At 36.1% G+C, this 19,912-nt stretch overlaps 4 protein-coding genes and 1 non-coding gene across 6 annotated transcripts; 1 reads left to right on the top strand and 4 right to left on the bottom strand.

Moving 5' to 3' along the window:
• Positions 135-3,623, bottom strand: LOC109339848. 2 transcript variants are annotated; one of them, XM_019577376.1, is made up of 9 exons: positions 3,476-3,623; positions 3,206-3,322; positions 2,603-2,936; positions 2,106-2,517; positions 1,919-2,018; positions 1,764-1,823; positions 1,612-1,695; positions 1,063-1,170; positions 135-844 (listed from the first exon to the last, which is right to left on the bottom strand). In XM_019577376.1, the coding sequence occupies exons 1-9, from the start codon at positions 3,542-3,544 to the stop codon at positions 536-538; spliced, it is 1,593 nt and encodes a 530-aa protein (XP_019432921.1). In that variant the 5' UTR covers positions 3,545-3,623; the 3' UTR covers positions 135-535. The 2 variants fall into 2 exon arrangements, with proteins under 2 accessions (XP_019432921.1, XP_019432927.1); XM_019577382.1 differs by having other exon boundaries at positions 2,603-2,933.
• Positions 4,272-4,343, bottom strand: TRNAK-UUU. The gene has a single exon. It is a non-coding gene; the product is annotated as a tRNA-Lys (tRNA).
• Positions 6,357-8,980, bottom strand: LOC109339861 (elicitor-responsive protein 1). Its single transcript, XM_019577393.1, has 5 exons — positions 8,850-8,980; positions 8,629-8,694; positions 7,147-7,285; positions 6,830-6,965; positions 6,357-6,569 (listed from the first exon to the last, which is right to left on the bottom strand). Exons 1-5 carry the CDS (start codon positions 8,914-8,916, stop codon positions 6,516-6,518), a joined length of 462 nt encoding a protein of 153 aa, XP_019432938.1. The 5' UTR covers positions 8,917-8,980; the 3' UTR covers positions 6,357-6,515.
• Positions 14,481-16,090, top strand: LOC109339831. Its single transcript, XM_019577356.1, has 3 exons — positions 14,481-14,771; positions 14,895-14,969; positions 15,077-16,090. The coding sequence occupies exons 1-3, from the start codon at positions 14,556-14,558 to the stop codon at positions 15,122-15,124; spliced, it is 339 nt and encodes a 112-aa protein (XP_019432901.1). The 5' UTR covers positions 14,481-14,555; the 3' UTR covers positions 15,125-16,090.
• Positions 16,136-19,515, bottom strand: LOC109339794 (probable serine/threonine-protein kinase PBL9). Its single transcript, XM_019577314.1, has 6 exons — positions 19,197-19,515; positions 17,998-18,311; positions 17,485-17,620; positions 17,244-17,386; positions 17,040-17,163; positions 16,136-16,729 (listed from the first exon to the last, which is right to left on the bottom strand). Exons 1-6 carry the CDS (start codon positions 19,249-19,251, stop codon positions 16,305-16,307), a joined length of 1,197 nt encoding a protein of 398 aa, XP_019432859.1. The 5' UTR covers positions 19,252-19,515; the 3' UTR covers positions 16,136-16,304.

The following is a 19,912-nucleotide window of genomic DNA, read 5'->3' as shown; positions in this document are numbered from 1 at the left end:
ACAAAAGACAACTATGAGGAATTTATACTGAACCTTTTCTGAGAGGCATATTTTGTATTTTACTGAATTTTGATGCAAGATAAAAGAGTTGCTATGGTCATAAGCCTTTACTTTTATGGAGTTGCTATGGTCCCCTTTACCTAACTAAATGTTTGACGCCTCTAATATATTAAAAACAATTGCATAGTGTATGATGTATCGCCTTCCTGTTATTTAATTGATTTTGATTTGAGTCTTTTTTATAGGTTATATAGTACGGTCTAAATACCAAAAATATATACAAGAAATTGTTGTACTTTCTGAAATTAAAGTAAATCAGTGTGCTTTCATAGTTTCATTGAATAAGGTAAGTAGCCACCTTAATTTATGAGAACTTCTTAACTATTATAAGAATATTACACTAAAAACAAGAATATTAGTACATTACACTTATTTTGCTCTGCAATTGTCCTTAGAAAACTTCCTACACGATGCTAAGTTTTGTTCTCCTCGTTTCTTTTTTGCTGCATTTATTTCTCTCTTTCTTATTCATAATTTACATGGGTAGGATGTAACGGAATTCAGATTCATATGGTTGTATTTCCACCATTTTAGACATTGGGTATTTTGTTTCCCGTATCAAACACTCCATATTGGCTCTTTTCAATGATCCTGAGCGTGGCAATTGGCTATATATCCATTCTAGTAGTGATTCCATATCATCTGCAAAGTCCTGCATATGCCACTGCAAAAGCTTAGGCACAATTATCTTTCTCTTGCTTGTCATACCAACTGAAGCTTCCAAGTACTCCACTTTTGCCCTCTCCAATTCGTTCACCACTTCCTCTGGGGTATACACCCTTAACTGCAATAATCATGATATACATATTTTTTTCATCAAATATACTGTTTTCAATAATTTTGTTTCATTGAAGTTACACGATTTTGTCGACGCAACTGTAAGGTTGTTTTCCTTTTCCGTTTGTGTACATCCACCTTTCTCAGACTCTATTATGTAAGGTCTGGTACACGAGACCGCATTTTTTTATTATCGAAGTTAATTGATAGAGAAATTATACTTACTGCTGGTGAGGACCAAGTGCCTCTGCAGAGAGCAAACGTGACATTGGGCTGTGGATACCCCAGACCATATGCATGCCGCAGGAGCACTTCCTTCTCGTCCAAATGACCCTTGTTAACGTTTTTTGTGAACCATATAGTTAGTTTCTTTTGGTACAAACCATATCGTTAGTTACTTAGTTGTTTCTAGTAAATAACATCAACACTACATGTATCCCAACATAACACATGCACACATACACAGAAGGAAAATAATACAAGACTTACACATAGGCTAGTCAGGTTTATGAATATAACAGTTTAGTTGTAAAAGTAAAACTTACTTTTTCCAACTTTTCTAGAATGTTGTCTCATTTTCTACAAATGGTTTTCAAATTAAAATTAAAATTAAAATTCATTGAACACTATGTTTTTTCTGTTTTTTTTTTTTGTTTCTTTCTTCAGTGGGAGAGTACTTGGTGACCAGAAAGATTAAGCTATTTTAGAAGTAATAAAGGCTAGGTGCATGCAGTTGAGAAGTTATTGTAGGATAAATATATATGACTCACATACATGTTTTGTCTCACATGGATGCCTAAGAATAAAGTGTTCAATAGCCAGAGCATTTAGTACAATCCCTCCTATATTCATTGCAGCCTGGGCCAATAAATCAATATTAGCACAATCACTAAGGGTTCTTTACCATCCATTGCTCACTGACATACCTTATTCATTAGAGACAATAGTTTATCCTGTGTAGAAGGAAAGCCATGATCTAAAAATGCCTGAAATTATATCAAAACATAAAGTTTCTAAGGTTTGTCACTCAGAGATGCTATAAGAGTTCATGTTAATGAAGGCTTCAAATGCCTTACAGTACATTCATTATGCATGCATTGTAGATGTTGATCCAGAATGCCAACTTCTGTTTGTAGGTTAAGAAGCTTAAATCCACATCACATAGCTTATGCATCAAAAGCCTGAAAAGGAAAGGAAAAAAGATGGTAGAATATTTAGAGAGTTTTAAATAGTCATTAGTGAACTAATAAATAAGCCTCAAAATTTACCTCAATTTTCTGAATGCTGATGAACACTGTGAAAAGTTGTCAATGTCTAATGAATTCCTAGTGATTTGAATGAAGTCCTTATAGGGTCCAACATCCCTTGCTGTGCAATCTAAATCAGATGATATGCCATAAGGGTCAAGGTAGGAGCCATTGCCATTTGAAAGGAATGAAGGTGTCTTGCAATTGAATGAAGTCTTTGCCATGAAGCTAGTGGATTTAATGCATGAAAGAGCAAGTTTTGGGACAGTTTCTGATTCTTGTCTGTCTAATGATGCTTGGTTCAATTCAAGGAAAATGCCAATCAAACATTGAACTAGTTCCTCAGATAATTCATTTGGTTCCTCAATGGAAGTTTCTACATGCATATGGTATTGTCTTGGCATCTTTCCACTGCTCCTTGGTTCTTCATATTCTGTCAGCAAATATCCCAAACAAGATGGTAAGAAAAATGAGCATAAGGAAAAAAGAACTAAGCTTAGCATGTATGATATGGTTACCATTTGAGCTTCTTGGTGTGGAAAAGAGGCTATGAATATCACATGCAGAACATAGTGATACCCTTTTATCCATTATCTTTCTTCCCTTAGTATATAGTTGGTAATTGTATGAACTAGACCTATGCTCAGTAATCATTGACCCATGCCCTGAAGTTCCTATTCCTATTCCTCTGAAGTGGTTGTATAGTCTAGGCTGCTTTTTATGGTGCAATTCCCATTCTCTGCATTGGTCTCTTTCTTGGTACAATCTATGTTTTAGTTCCTTAACTTTTCTTTCAAGCAAAATGATTTCTTCCTCAACCACTGCCATTTCTTCAAGAAGCTCATGAACCTGCTGCCAAAAAACCAATATATCATATTATTTCATAAAAGTTAATAATACTCATATATGTATTTCTCATGAGCATATCTTGTGTCCCAAAAAGTGTGTCACTCCATGTGTCACCTGTGATTAGTTAGAAAAACACTTAATTATTAAACTATTAACTTAAATATATATTTTTCAACCAATCACAGCAAATGTTATATGTAGTGGCACACTTTGTGGGGCAGAAGATGTGTTTTCCCGTATTTCTCTATGTTATAGATGAGGTTTATACTTACATGGGGAGGAAACACTGAGGGAATGTGTGGAAGAGAGAAAGCAGGCCCTTGAAGTGCACAAAGTAACACTCTGTTGAGTGCAAGTTCACCCTTGAACTGTGCTTGTAATTTAACAACCTACCAGAATATAAGAAAATAAAGAAGAGAGTAAGATTGAGTCATTAATCAGAAAATGGGTTCAGACTTATCTATCTAATAATCTCTTTCTTTCAATAATTTTCTCTTCATTTTTGTAATGCTTATTATGAATGGCATTGAAGAACTGCTCACCTCCTTCTCAAGGTCTTGTCTATTCTGAGGCTCTTGTCTTTTCTTCATGAGATAGTCTTCAAATTTCATTCTTAATGTGAATTAAAAACTAAGGCCCTAAGACTTCAAAGAGTTTTTTTTGGTGTAGTGAAGTTGACAAAACTAACAGGTTGTTATATATATACATATACATATATGGGAGGGGTGGTAGTCATAATAATATAAGAGAAAATGATGTATACATTAATAATGTAAGAGTTTTTTACTCTATCTTTATTTATGTTTAGTCATTATCGACACTTAAATAAAAATAATATAAGTGAATAACACATGATATATCGATTGTGTATATATCTTTATACTGACGATCTATAGATAATCCATAATCATTTGGTCCTTAGTGGGTGACATTAAAATATGGTAGATACTTGTAACACAAAAAAGGTATGGTTTGTTAGGTAGAAAATTAGAGGGGAGGATGAAGGTGTTTAAGAAAAGAGCCTTAAATGGATAGAGAGAAAAAAGAAGAGTGGAATGGAAGATGTGACATTGTACTTTGGAAAGAGAATATGTGATGGAATTGTGACTTGTGAGTTGCATGGTAATCACATGAACTTTTTTCTTTTTTCTCTTTTCACACAATTTTCATTAAAATATAGAGGTGGTGATGTGAAGCCCATAAATGAAGTGGTGGTGTGCTATAACATGAAGCCCATGAGTTAAATAGCTGTGAAAAGAAATACCATGAGTTAAATAGGCATGTGATTAAATTAGATTAGTGAAAAGTAGAAAAATATAAAAATATAAAATTTAAAAACGCCGTCTGTGGGGATCGAACCCACGACCACGTGGTTAAAAGCCACGCGCTCTACCACTGAGCTAAGACGGCTTACTGATAAGTAGACTAAATATTTGAAATAGGATTATAGTCAAAAACATAGTCAACAGAAACTAAAACTAGCAATTTTGTTCATTTATTGGCCGTAATAAACTAAATGCTTATTGCAATAAATTTACATAAAAATGTATACAATCACATGAGTTATATATATTTTTATTATATTATACATTATTTATGTTTAATTATCATTATTATTTTTCATAAAATATAATCTAAATGAATGACGGATGATGTAGTAATTATGTATAAATCTTTATACCGGTGCATAAATATTATAATCTTATACAAAACTTATAGTTTTAATATTATTACGCAAACATGTTTTATTATGCTATAAGTTTTTATATATTTAAAACAAGTGATTTTATTGAGAGAAAAACACATTATGAGGAATAGTGATTTGTCGAGACGAATTATTGAAAATAACTTGTTAACCTATAATTCAAAAACTAGAACCTCTTTTTCTAACTTCTAACATCTCTTTATTTTATGTTCACCAAACAACTATATAAATTTTTTGGATTGATCTATAAGTTATTATATATAAAATAAGTTATAATTTTAACATTTGAGTCCTGAATTTTCATACATCATTCTATCCTATGCAGTATTAATACATGGGGAACAATAATGAATGCTCTAAAATCATTTTCAATGAATCAAAATAATTAACTTTATAATGAAAAATGTTGTGTTCAATGTATTGAAAATTGTTGGACTTAGTTTTTCAATGTTGACTTACTCATTTTATATTTCTTAAATGATATCCTTGATAAATATATTAACATGGCATGTTGGGATGAAGTATATAGTTGAGCCTTTTTAGAAGATGTATTTTTACAAGAAAAATGTTTCATACACCTAATAACAATATTCCCATTTCTCACATATATTTAGGCAATGGAATTCAATTTTTAAAAAGGATAATAAAACTCTAATTCTTATATAGTAAAATAGAGTATATTATAACTGGTGTAAATATAATGTGTGTATATGCATGTAATATTATCTCTGTACTATGTATATGCAAATAATATTTAGATAACAGTAATATCTTATAAAGTTTTTTTATCTAAAATTATACATGATTCACCATTGCTAGACCTAAGGATATTAAATAAATTATATCGATATTCATTGAGTTTAATAAAATTATACATGATAATTATCTTTTTTACAATACATAAACATTCTTAATTTAAATGTATTCATTATACTTAGTACCCTACAAGAAAAATGTCTGTAATTAAATATGACTGTACAATTTTACAAGGGAAGGTGATGAATATAATTGACTTTGAAAGTCTAGAGAGTGGATGTAATTTAATATTAGAATTATAATGTGCTGTATTAATTATTGTCCCATGTTCTGATTTTCTTGCAATGACAAATGACAATGATATATGTTTTGACTTTTAAGTTTCAGAGATGGAACACAAATTTCCATTTCTGAAGACTAGTCCTTTTCTAGGTGAATGATGGGAAATTGAAATAACAATAAACCGTATGTCTTGTCTTTAGAATTAGAGGATTGACCGAGTCAAATATATTCTTATTTTCCTCTTAGAAGGTCACTATTATAAATTATCATCCAAGTTTGGGTCATATTTAAGATGAACTGTTATTATATTATTTTGTGTCATTTCATACTGTTATATAATTGTTTTCAACCAATTAAAGTTGATAGTACATAAAGTGATACAAAAAATGAGACATGAGATATACTCCCATATTTAACATTGCAGCATGTCAAGGTAACACTATAGTCAAAGTCAAAATTAGAACAATTCTTAAATTTTGCATCAAGTTGATAAATCTTAAATTATATATTGGGTTTATATTTTATCGAAGACATTTTGTGAGGAAGAGCAACATCACTAATAATATGGTCAAGGATAAATCTCAAACTGTTTAAGGATTGTATTTTACATATGCTTAGTCAGAATTCAATATTGTCTTAGATTTTTTTCTCATGCATTATATGATAGAGTAATGATATAAGCATTGCATCTTCTCTCAAAATCGTGCAAGCAAAACAAATTTCAGGGTAATGATACATGAGACCAAGAGTTTTTTTGTCAGAAAAAACAAAGTAAGGGACTAAGAGTTGTCTTCAATTCTGAAATTTACATCTAATGCTCATTGAATTTTATGACCCAACTAAAAATAACTTTGCCTCCATCCTCCAATATCTTCATTATCATATTCCTCTTCCTGTGTATTCCAACAAAGAATGGCATTAAAATAGTCCCAATATGGGAGCATATACTTCATTTGAGATAGACTCTTCTTAAGTAAACAGTTCTATTCACCTCAATTTGATAAAGTCTAGGCCATTTTAACCCACTAAATGAGCATCATAAATAGCATGTTATAATATGAACTTCAAGTTGAAGTTCTATACCATTGTTTGTTTGCACTTTGCACATCAAAATTATAAGCCAATTTAAGCTATTAACTTTTAAAAATGTTACCTTTAGGGTGAAGGTTATACCGACTTCAATTTCACCGCAATAAGATTGATCAGCTCCAACCACCCTATACTTGTGAGGACGAAGCTCGGATGATCCCTTCTCTACTCCTTCTGCCAATAAATCCTTCACATAGATTCTGGATACAAAAAAATAATAACCCTTTATCATGAAAACAAAACATAACAATGTGCTTTATGAACTTTTTCTCATGATATCTTATCCTGGCATATATAAGTAGAGACTAGGGAGTATCATTCTGATTTTCTATATATTTGCACCTTGTCCAGTGGTAAATTATGAAGGCATTGAAATCTTACGTAGTCTGGCCGACAAAATCATCTGCAGAAAATACATCCTTGTCCATGATTTTAAGGTCGAGCTTGTATTGGTTCCCTGACCCAGGGTATTCCACTCTGAATACAATTTTTTCATTCCATACAGGATTACTGCCTCCCCCTGCATCATTAAATACATTAAGCAACCAAAAAAATTACTTATTGTGACAAAAGCAGTGATGTATTTGTAATGGTGCATGTATGTGTGATTTTGATGCTTTTGATTACATAATTTTTGAACAGTTCAAAAGGGAACAAGTAAGCAAACTTACTCTGCTTTACTCATCTTCTTCCAAGAGGGAAATATACATGAAAAGGAGGAGGGAACAAATGACGGACATAAAACAGCTCCATGAATACACTAATTTCTGATGAAATGTGGGATTCATCCATGTGTGACAGTGACAGAATCCTCGATTCACTTCTTCGGAGTCAACACTAAGTCACTAATAGAATTTGTTTAATTACTTCTGACAATGTGGAAGGAGATATTCAATATGCCTTATCATTCTCATTTCTTGGTTCTTAAATACCTTTTTCATTCTACCTTTCCAACAATCTCAGGCAAAATTTAAGGATTCAATAATTTAACAAATCACTAAAACATAGCAAAACTTAGCACAATGTTTTGAGGACGTTCATATGAGTCTCTGCTGCTTAGGTTAGTGGATACAAACTCTTGTGTAACTCCACACGGCTAAAAGAAGAATTCTAAGATCTGAGTCCATGTGTGTGTCAAATATTATACACCTCACCTATCCCTGTACTCCTCTCAGGGGGAGATTAACCACTATCACAGAATAATTCAACTTTTGGTTTGGTGCTCACCAAACTAGTAAATCCATCAAATCTAAGTTCTTCTAAAAACTTAAGAAATCATAACATATATAAATGGTTCACTCATTTACTATGTGTACCTAGTGCCGAATTCAGCCTATCAAGTATCAAGTTCCTCATAAATAAAGTCTTATAATAATAACGTAAAAAGTGACAAACTGGTATGAACTGTGTAGTTCAGACAGTCGTACCATGTAACTCTGAATCAGATATTGAGGAGTGGCATGTGAATCCATCTAATTTACTTCTTCTAAGACTTAAGAAGACATTATTTAGCTAATGTAAATCCAGCTAACCAGTGGCATGTGAAACACCAAAAGGAAATCATTGCGATAACTAGAACTGATCTAGTAGTTTTTTTCTCTTCTCTTGGTGGTACATAAGGCCAGAAAAGAAAAATAACTGAATATCAATTACATATCAAGTCCTTCTAGTCTTAAATATTATCAGTGTATGGGTTTTATACATTGTCACTGCATCATCCACCATTATGTTTAATCATCATTGACTCTTCTTCCAAGAAGTAGTACAAATGAATGATAGATAATATAAATTTTTACACTCAAAGATAATATTAATGCTATATGAATGTCTCAGAAAAAATTGAACAATAGATTAGAAACCAACCATGATGTACACTGCTTTTGCGTTCTTGGCCTTTGTATTGTAACAGAACATACGGATCCATACGAGCTATCAAAATTAAAGAATGAATTAAGAGTTCAGATTGAAAGAGAATCCAGGAATTGAATATAATCAATGCATGCATCTGAGTTTGAGAATCATAACAAATTTAAAAGAGAAGAAGATGAACATAAATTGGAAAAGAAAAGAAAGAAGAATAGTACCAAAAATATCCATATCATGAAGGCCCTTTGCTTTGAGCAGCAACACTTCCATGAACCCAATTGCCATATCTCGAAGTTGATAATGAAATAGAAACTTCGGTCATAGTTATTTATATTGAAGAACCCTCCTAAGTCAATGTCATCGCAGCCCATTACTTACGTACACGCTTTCATGTCGTATGAACCAATACTTAGGTGGTGTTTGTTTTTAACTAACAAGGTTCTTTTTAAGGAAACCAGTATCACCTAACTAGTACAAAATAATTCATTAATTTGTTTCTAGATACAAAGATTATTCAAAGTATAGTTATAACTATTTACCAAAAAAGTATAGTTATAACAAAGCAGTCTTCATATCAGGATAATATTATACTAGACATATAACCAGTTAAAATCGACCTGATAAATAATGATCATAATTGTATCATATTATACCAATCAAATATAGTGTATGAAAAAATTTATATTTCAATTTATATCAACAAATCTAAAAAATTTATAAATTGAGTAACATCATTTAATAACTTTATATTCATAATTTAAAAATATTAACATACCTAATTAAATAACCAACAAAGAATATTTCACTACTATGGAATGTCACAAATAAATTGAAAACATCGTCAAACAATAAATGTATTATGCTTTAATTGCAACAAAAGTGCACATAAGGTTAAAATTAATTAGACAATGAAAGTTTTGTTATAACATAAGTTAACAGATGATAAATATAACTAAAAATAAGTTAAAATATTTGATTTCTTTCATCTCAAAACGACATCATTTTAGTTATTTTTTTAAAAAATTTTTGATTAACTCGATCGGTCCAACCATTTGAGTCACCAATTTTAGGCTTAAATTGACTGAGTTGAACCGAGTCAAACCGATTTGATGTAAAACCGGTTAGTTGAGAGGCTCGGACCGGTCAGATGTCCGATTCACAGTTGAACCAGTCAGATCGACCAGTTCGAGCCGAGTTTTATAACACTAATAAATTTAATATATTTATAATAATACATATAATATAACTGAGAGTTTAATATGTATGCACTGTCAATGTAAAGTTTTTTACACTCACAAAACTTTATCCATCATTGATTTGTATTACTTTTATTTAATAGTCAGTGATAGTTAACATACGAATGGGGATGATGTATCGATAGTGTAAAAACAGTACACTATCAGTGTATACATATTAATTCTTTTAACTAATATGTGATTTAATTGGTAAATCTTGATCATTATAAAACTAAATCAGTGCTTGGAGTATCTCATGATATAAGGAGATAACATATCTCTTACGGCCACTAAAATCATGGTATGTATTCTATTTAATCATTTTCTACAAACTATTTCTAAAACTAAACAAAATAATACACATTTCATACTTTTATTGATCGTAGAAGATAAGTTACTATAGAAAGTCAATTATTTCTACATATTTTAGAAAAAATTGGTTTACTACATTACTTTATACAACTCATAAAAAATATTAAATTAATTTATAATTAATAAAATTATTATTCTTTTTCCTATTATATTATTTTCAACTTATCTTTCACCTCACATTATTTTTTATTTCTCCCCAATAAGTAGAGCAATGCTATAATTGATGAAGGAATTATAGCATTTGTTCCTACCCGGTGATCCATAAGGCCCACATGCTTGGTCGCCGAGTTAGGTCTCACGCGATTGGCCCACAAGAGTTGACATTTGAGACACTTCCTGATATGCCGTCTGTACCTCACCAACACGGCAGGCAGACTACAAAACGACTACCAAACCGGCCACAGGCTAAAAGACCAGGTAGCACAGAGTACGGCCCTGGCAGGCCGCCTGACACGGAAAAAGCAACCCCCGACAATACTCTTGGTCGGCCACGTACTACACTACCTGCCAGGAGCCCAAAGTCAACTCTCCCCTATAAATAGAAGTCTCTACCAACAGGAAGTATTCCAATCTCTCTACTCTCTAAGTATTACTTACTTCATTGCTCTCTCTCCTCATATTCTCATACACTTCTCACCCAAGTTCATATACTGACTTGATCGTCGGAGAACCTTTTCAGATACCACCACCGGCGGGTCCAGCTCTTCCACATCATCCTGCTACACTGACGTTCTTCCTCCTCTTCATCCTCTGCAACCGATCAACTACCGTTCCATACCTTTGTGTTCTAGGAAAGAACATTGGCGCCGTCTGTGGGAAACTCACACCATGGTGATTACCAGAAACCGAGCTCTATCTACCAGCTAAGTTGTCCCTGCCCCAAGAAACCTTTCCCCACCAAGACAACCATCCCATCAAGCCAGCCGAAGTCACCATACCACACCAGAACAACAACCAACCACCCAACACCTCCTCCAAATGCTAGAACGCCAAGAGCGGCTCATCCAGCAACATGCCGACATAATACAAGAACTTCACCAATCTAAGACAAACCCTGGCGATCACTCAGAGCATCCTATTCACGAAAGTAACCGTGAAGAGTCAGCGAGCGAATCCCACCTACTATCCCAACCAATCCCACACCACTTCTGCGGTGCTAGACATCGCTTTACACCTACCATTATGGCCTACCCATTACCCTCACACTTCACCCGCCCCACAAATATGGACCAGTACGATGGTATGGCGGACCCCCAAGATCACCTTGACGCTTTCGAGGCTTCCATGTTATTTCACGGGGCGACCGACCCAATTATGTGCAGAGCTTTCCCCCTGACTCTTAAAAAGGCGGCTCTACAATGATTCACTCGTTTGGCTCCAAACAGCATCAACACATGAGAGACTCTAGCTTTAGCCTTCAACACAAGATTCACAGCAAGCAAAGAGCAACCCAGGTCGTCGTACACGCTGTCTGGCATTCGCCAAGGACCTAAGGAATCCATCCGGGCGTATCTAGATCGGTTTAATACCGAGGCCATGAAGGTACGTACTTTGAGCCTTGAGGTCACGGTGCACGTCCTCGTTATGGGACTTCAAGAAGGTTTCTTCCGCACAGAGCTAGCCAAGTACACCGATCTTACAATGGAAGACCTCCGCTCCGAAGCCCAACAATTCATCAATTTAGAAGAAACCCACCATATCCACACCCACACCGAACCTCAAATACATCACCCCTCACGGGAAGCCAAATGGCCAAGACTCCACGACCACCCCCATGACCTACCCTCACAACCCAAAAAGGTCATATACTCAACATACACCCCGTTGAACGCCAGCCGCTCAAGAATTCTACAGGAGGTCCTCTCCACCCACCTCATCCAACTTCCCCGCCCACGCGCGACCAGGCCAGGCCCACAAGACCGATCCAAATACTACGATTATCATAGTATGTTTGGCCACTGACCAATGATTGCACACAACTCCGTGACACCATCGAGGACCTCATCCAGGCCGGTCATTTACAGCGGTTCATCGCGGGTTTGGAACAACGTCGACGATCACCACAACATCATCGACCCAAGTCTTCGAAAAGGCGGTCCCCTCCTCAATTTCAGCAATGGCGCCCTACCCCACGGCCTCAAGCGGATACGTACCGTACAGACAACCGAAGGCCGAGGAGCCCAGTTGACATTAACATTATTTCAGGAGGCTTTGCCACCGGAGGCACCTCCAGGGCCGCCCAGAAGAGGTATGTGCGGGAGGTAATGCATGTCGCCAGGAGCTTCCAGCAGAGACAGAGCTACAGTTCAGCGCCCCCTATTACATTCGACGACCGTGATTATGAAGGTGTCGTCCGAGGGCACGATGACCCCCTCGTTATCACTGCCAAGCTCAATAACAAGAAGGTTAGCCGCCTATTCATTGATCAGGGCAGCTCAGCTGACATTATCTTCCAGGATTTGATTGAGAAGATGGAACTCCATGACCGCGATCTCCTGCCATATGATGGGCAATTGGTCGGATTTTCCGGCGGGTACGTGGAGATTTGGCTAACGATCGGCGACCACCCTTTGAGTAGGACGATCCAGACAAAATTCTTGGTGGTCAAGTGTGATTCAGCGTACAATGCCATTATTGGCCGACCAACTTTGAACAGGCTTAAAGCAATCGTCTCTACACCCCATCTATGCATGAAGTTCCTCTCAGGCAACCTCCAAATCTTCAAAGTGAAAGAGGATCAGCACTCAGCCCGCAGTTGCTACCAGATGAGCCTCCACCCCCAATTCAGCAAACGACACACACCCCCCTCCAAAAGACCTCGGGGCGTGCATATGGTAGAACTGGATGTCCGGGCGGACGAAGGGGATTTTCGACCACAGTCAGAGGGGAAAAACAACTTTGCAATTGGGCCAATCCTCAGGACATGTGGTCTATCTTGGCAACACCCTTCCGCCAAGTCAAAGGTTGAAGCTGGAGGCATCTTTGAAGGCGAACCGGAACCTCTTCGCCTGGTCAGCAGCAGACATGCCTGGTATAGATCATTCCTTTGTCTGCCACCGGCTTACGACAAAACATAGTGCTAAGCCGGTGGCACAAAGAAGGCGGAAAATGGGGATTGACAGAACCAATGAGGTCGCCTTGAAGGTTGCCGAGTTGCTAGAGGCGGGTTTCATTCGCGAGATCACTTACACCACTTGGTTGGCGAATGTTGTGTTGGTAAAAAAGCCTTATGGGAAGTGGCGGATGTGCGTGGATTACACGGATCTCAATAAGGTATGCCCTAAAGACCCTTATCCCCTTCCCAATATTGACCATTTGGTGGATAATTCTTCAGGCTATTAGTACCTATCCTTCATGGACGCATATTCCGGGTACAATCAGATTCTGATGTATCCTCCCGACCAGGAGAAAACAACGTTCATCATTGATCAGGCCGCCTACTGCTACACTGTCATGCCTTTTGGGTTGAAAAATGTTGGGGCGACTTACTAGAGAATGATGAGCAAGGTGTTTGCCGGGCTGATTGGAGAACACATGGAAGTTTACATGGATGATATGATCGCCAAAAGCCTCCCCGGCGAAGATCATATATCCATTCTGGAAAATATTTTTCAACAACTCCGCAAGTACAACATGAGGCTCAATCCAGAAAAATGTACCTTCGGAGTAGAAGCTGGCAAGTTCCTCGGTTTTCTTCTAACTAGTCGAGGGATTGAGGCGAATCCATCAAAGTGTCAGGCAATCATCGACATGAGGAGCCCCCGCACTGTAAAAGAAGTTCAACAGTTGAATGAGCGACTAGCTGCGTTGTCCAGGTTTCTCCCATCCGCCGCCAAACACTCACTTCCCTTATTCCAGTTGTTGAAGAAGAGCAAGAGGTTTGAATGGTCTGACAATTGCGAAGCGGCGTTCAACATTTTCAAACAATTTTTCGCCGCCCCCTATTCTCTCCAAGCCAGAGGGAAGTCAGCGAAAAATTACTTTTTCTTATAGTAATATGTGTTTAGTATATATATTATTATAAAGATTTATATAAATTTAATATATTGTCTATCATTCATTTATATTATGATTAAACAATAATGCTGGTTTTTGGAATGTGAATATATAAAACTCATAGATTGTGATCAAATATATATTCCTCCTTCATATGTAATATTATACTTTTGCACATGATGTATGAGACTTAAGAACTTGGAGTAATTAATGTCAATTATTTATTTAGGGAAAAATAGAGGCAAAGGGTTTAAGCGTTAGGGGTTTACTTCATTCTTTTCATTATTATCTTCTCCTGAAAGCTGAAGCTAAGACAAAAAAATGCGGTCCATTTCAATGGCGTTTCTTCATCACTGTTCCACGCACCTCGCACGCGCGGTGCGCCCTCAAAATCCAACGCGCTTTCGCCTTTCCTCCACCGTGGCCTCAGTAGCACCTTCTTCCACGCGCCCCGTTCAATCTCAGAAACAACAACAAAAGGTTCTCCTTGGTTTGTCCGAGAAGGAGTTGCAAGAGCTTGCCCTCAACTTGGGTCAGGTAAAAATCTTTTCTTTTTTCAATTTGCTTTATTCTTACATCATTTACTTGCAAAATAAACATACAAAAGAATATGGTATGAATTTCGTAAAATTTTGTGATTTTTTTTTTCATTTTTGTTAGCAAAGCTTTAGGGGAAGCAACTTTATCATCTTATATACAAGAGGAAGGTTAAAGAAATTCAGGATTTTATCCAGTGTGGGCATTTATTTATTTTCAATGTTTTCCATTTTTTTCAATTTTCTCTGTAATGTATGTTTGTTGAGACTTGACATTGCATTGTTTTGGTTGGCATTGATTTGAAGTGCCTCAGGCATTTAGGAACGATCTCGAGGAATCTGGATGGAAGGTAGGGCGGTCTCCTATCTTTGAAACTGTCAATGCAACTGATGGCACTATTAAGGTGAAAACAACTCAAAAGCCCTATTGTTTTTTTACTCCATTTTGTTGCTATAGATGTGAGCTTTTAGGTGAAATTTGGTTTCGTCTCTGTTTTTATTTTCGATTGATATGTTTCCACGAATTAACAAAATGCCACTTATTTTCTTCATGTTTTATGTTTTCAAACCTCTGTGAAGGGAATGGTGAAAATAAAAGACAAAATGATAATAAGTTTTGAACACTTACAGTGATAAAACAATCAAATGATAACAGATAATAAGGCAAATGCTATGCTTTATTGTTGTTTTGGTGACCACTGTGTGTTTTGAAATGTCCGCATACTAAGTTACTAATGCAATGTTGATTTTATGAACCATCTTCCAATTTATTTTGCTTAGAACTCAAGTTTTTAGTTGTTGTCAACAGTTCTACCTTATTATACGCCAGAAATAACAATTTCCCATTAACAGTTGATGAGGGGTCTGGTGAACAAGATACGGACATAAGCTTAGCATCATCTCCATTATTAATTATGAAGTGATAGAGGTGTTTACTGGTGCTGCATCTGGTGCTGCATCAGTTGTAATGCAATGTCTACCTTCTCTATGAGTACATGAGCTGACACATCGGAAGTACATCTACCCTCCAGACCTACTGAGTGGGTGTCTCGTGCGCTGAGATGCTGACAAATCTAAGAAATGCAGGCCAGGAATTTAAGTTGTGGGATGCTTTTGCTTCTTATGGAGTATACTAAGAGGAACTACATAAGAAACAACCTAGAGGATTAGGCGTGTAGCGATTAATTTAGCAGGTCATAGCGTGATGCTTTTCCTGTGTATCAAGACACCATTTGCTTGATGTATATTGATATAGCAGCAATTGTTCTCACTTGTAAAACTTTTTTATTTGATTGTCATTAAAACCCATTTTGAACATAACTATTGCTTTATCTTTTATTTCTACTCCCGGGAATGTTATCATTGTTGTGGGAAAACAGGGGTTGCTAACAATATTACTGAATCAAAGTCTGTACAGCAATCATTTTCCCAATACATGCTTGGGTTCATCAAGATATACATACAACAATGTGCCAAGTCAAGAGCAGAAGCAGAGAGTCACTGCTGTTGTTTATTTGTTCGATGTTGTTACATGTTAACTTCTATATTTAGGACCACTACTGCTCGAGCCACTGCTGCTCGAGCCACTGCTGATTGAGCCATGATCACTCCTTTTGGAAGTTTGAACCCGAGAACTTCCCACTCCTTTGTCATCAGAATCCTGAAGTTGTTCCAATGCTGCCACCACTTCTTCCATCTTTGGTCTAAATCTTGGTTCTGCAGAAATACATAGAACTACAAGGTCAGCCACTTTCATTGCATTGCGCAATGTGTATTGGCCTTCGATGCGGGCATCCATAACTTGAAAGATCCTACGGTTACTGCTGAGGTAAGGTTTCGCCCATTCAATGAGATTGTGCTCCCCTGATGGCCTGTTGTTATCTAGCACACGTTTGCCTGACATGATTTCTAGTAGAACAACCCCAAAGCTGTAAACATCACTCTTTTTTGTCAAATGACCTTCACAAAAAAGACAACGGAAAAAATATATCAGTAGTGAAACTAGGGGTCATCTCTGATTCTTTGTTATTCAAAGATGCAGTAGAGGTAAAATGCAATCCATGCTAACTTTGAGACCTTGCTGAAGTGAGGAGTACAGTACCACAGTAAAAGCACAGAACTTTGTACTTAATTGCAACTAACCACACACCTACAAGATCTTTTATTTTTATTGCGTTTATGAACTATAGGATCAAAACATTTTACAAAGAAATATGGCATGCCTGTTAAATTGAGCATAAGCTAAGAACTACTCTGCAAACTGATATACCTGTGGCCATATATTCAGGAGCAGCATAGCCATATGTGCCCATTACCCTTGTAGAGACATGACTCATATCACCAGCTGGTCCATCCTTTGCCAAGCCAAAATCAGAAAGTTTTGCATTATAGTTCTGTAAACAACAAAAAGGAATGTTAGTAAAGCTGAAATAACTAAGACTAATGAGTTGCAAGGACAATGAGATTCACCTACCGAATCAAGCAAGACATTCGATGTTTTGAAGTCTCGATATATCACTTTTGCTTCATCACTGTGAAGAAAGGCAAGACCTTTAGCAGCATCAAGAGCAACCTTCATCCGGATTTTCCAAGAAAGTGGTTGAACATAAGAAGCCCCTATTCCAAAAACAATAGTTAGTTGAGAGTTTGAGGCATTATAAAATACTAAATAATGTCAACCATTACAGAAACTAGAAGGAAAGTCAACAACTTACTCCTAAATAAATGGTTGTCCAAACTGCACTTGGCAAGAAACTCATACACCAAAAGTCTGTGTTCATCCTCTAAGCAGTAACCAATCAGTTTCACAAGATTAGGATGGCGCAGCTGCCCCAGGTAATTGATTTCTGTCTATAACATGATGCTAATTAGTTACATCAGAAGAAAAAACATCATTTATAATATTATCTATTTGCTAAAGATATTACAAAGTGGAAATTCCCAAAAATATCCTATTAAACCAGTGTGACATTTTCCTAAGCTTGAAAATGGAGCTGCACCATAAGAATAATTGTTTCCAGATATCACTCAGGGAGCACATCTCTTACATCAAGGCATGTATATATAGCAGAACCAAAGTATAGATGTGCAGAAAATGACGTAGCCGGAAACTATGCATATGTGAGTGATGTAACTGTGTAAATATGTGTACCTAGCATTGTTGGCATCTTAAATATGTTTTGATCAAAGTTGCAACTTGTAAATATGTCTTGTTAAATGACACTCACCAACCATTCACTGTGTCCCTGTAAACCTTCTTGGTTAAGCCTCTTCACAGCAATGACCATTCCAGTCCCTGGTTTAACAGGTGCAAGTGTCTGCTCATCAATCCATCCCTTGAATACACAACCAAATCCACCTTCGCCCACCACACTATCTGGTCGAAAGTTCCTCGTAGCAGTTCTTAGTTCACTAAAGGTGAAGCTCTTCATACGTGAGGACTTCAAGATCTCGCCCTCGGTCCGAGGAGTTTGAGGCACAGAAGGAGTGGAAACCATGCTACCCAGACCAACTTCTTTGCTGCCATCCTTTGATCTCAAACCTGTGCATATCAAGAGAAAAATTGATCAGCTTTGCAGGCCATGTATAAGCACTCTAATAAAGAACCCACCTTGTTCTCCTGAGTAGAAAGACCCGGGTCAGATTGAAGTACGAGGATAATCATTTTTCTACCAATTATAGTAGTATACACTATAACACTACATTGTTTAGTTTATAGTTGCAAGAAATGCGGTAAATGAGTATACACCTACGTAACACCGATAACGATACTGAGTTATGGGTATGCATCGATGAAGTATCGGAGAATATATGTATAAAAAACATATCGGATATAGATACGTGAAGGTTATTGAAGTATCGGTGCTTCATAGGTATACACTACACACAAAACAGGTATGAGCATGTGATTTGCAGGGTTGTTGGGTGAATCTGGTAATATTTGGTTGTTAAAAGAGCATGCAAAAGGCTCAAACACTTTAGAAAGTACACAAGTAGCTTAGTTCCGCATTCCGCAGCATATTCCAAGGGTTGAAGGTCTTAGATACTGATTCCCATCCCAGATTTCTTCTTAATAATTGAAACAAAGCATGATTGATATTAAGACAGTGAGAAAATCCTCATAGGAAGAGTGGATCTTGCAAATTTCTAGAATAAAAACAAGTTATATCTTCAATTTTTTAGACATCTTCCCAAAATCATGTGCTACAAACCAATACTACAGTTCATTTATTATATGTTTTTATTTTTTCTAGATTCTTCATGAATTACTAGAAAACATCACCAATTCACATAACTAGCAATAAGCACATGATATTAAAGTAAAACAAGACCTCTTATGTTGTGAACCATGCTTAAAAAACAAACAGAAAATAGAAATTCCCATAGAAGTTTAAGGAACTCCACAAGGCACAGAAAGTGATGTTACCATTGCGTGGAGGGCTCTCAGCTTTGATTCTGCTTACACTAAAACAACAACCCATGAAGACAAAGAGTTGAAGAACACAGAAGCAAAGGAACTAGCTAGAAAGGGTTGAAGAGAGAAGAACCCAAAGTAGGTGAACCAAGTTAAAGTTTCTCAAAATGAAGTAAAGAAAACAAAGAGAAAGGACTTGTGAAAAGAGAAAAAAAACATATATGCAAGTGTGAAATGGAAAAAAAAACATATATGCATGTGTGAAAGCAATGCTTTTTTTCACATGAAAGTTAGCTGGCATCTCAGAATTTTCACACCTCAATACAATTCGATTGACTTAAGAGTTCCAAGGATCATTATAAGTACTTATTTTGTGTTGTGTAAATGGTTGTTCTGAAAATTCTTGGATTGACTTTTGACCATAGATGGAAAAGACAAAACCACAGCTGGGTTTATCTGACACTATATTCTGGTTAGATTTAGATTATGAGCATGTGGAACAAAGATATATTATTATTATTACTTTGGTTACAAGTTATTTTGATTAGTCATTCTATATATAAAATAAAGACTAGAAGAAGTAACTAATCTCAACCATAGTTTATGTTTATAATAATAATGATAAGGTTTGCATACTACTCCATTGTCTGCATAAAGATTCCTGAATTATATTAAAATCATATAGTTAAAAAGTATCAATCAAATTAGCCAACTTTTTTATTTTGGAA

The sequence above is a fragment of the Lupinus angustifolius genome, chromosome LG02 (genome assembly GCF_001865875.1).
Source record: "Lupinus angustifolius cultivar Tanjil chromosome LG02, LupAngTanjil_v1.0, whole genome shotgun sequence".
Lineage (NCBI taxonomy): Eukaryota > Viridiplantae > Streptophyta > Magnoliopsida > Fabales > Fabaceae > Lupinus > Lupinus angustifolius.
This window is presented reverse-complemented; position numbering and strand designations above follow the sequence as displayed.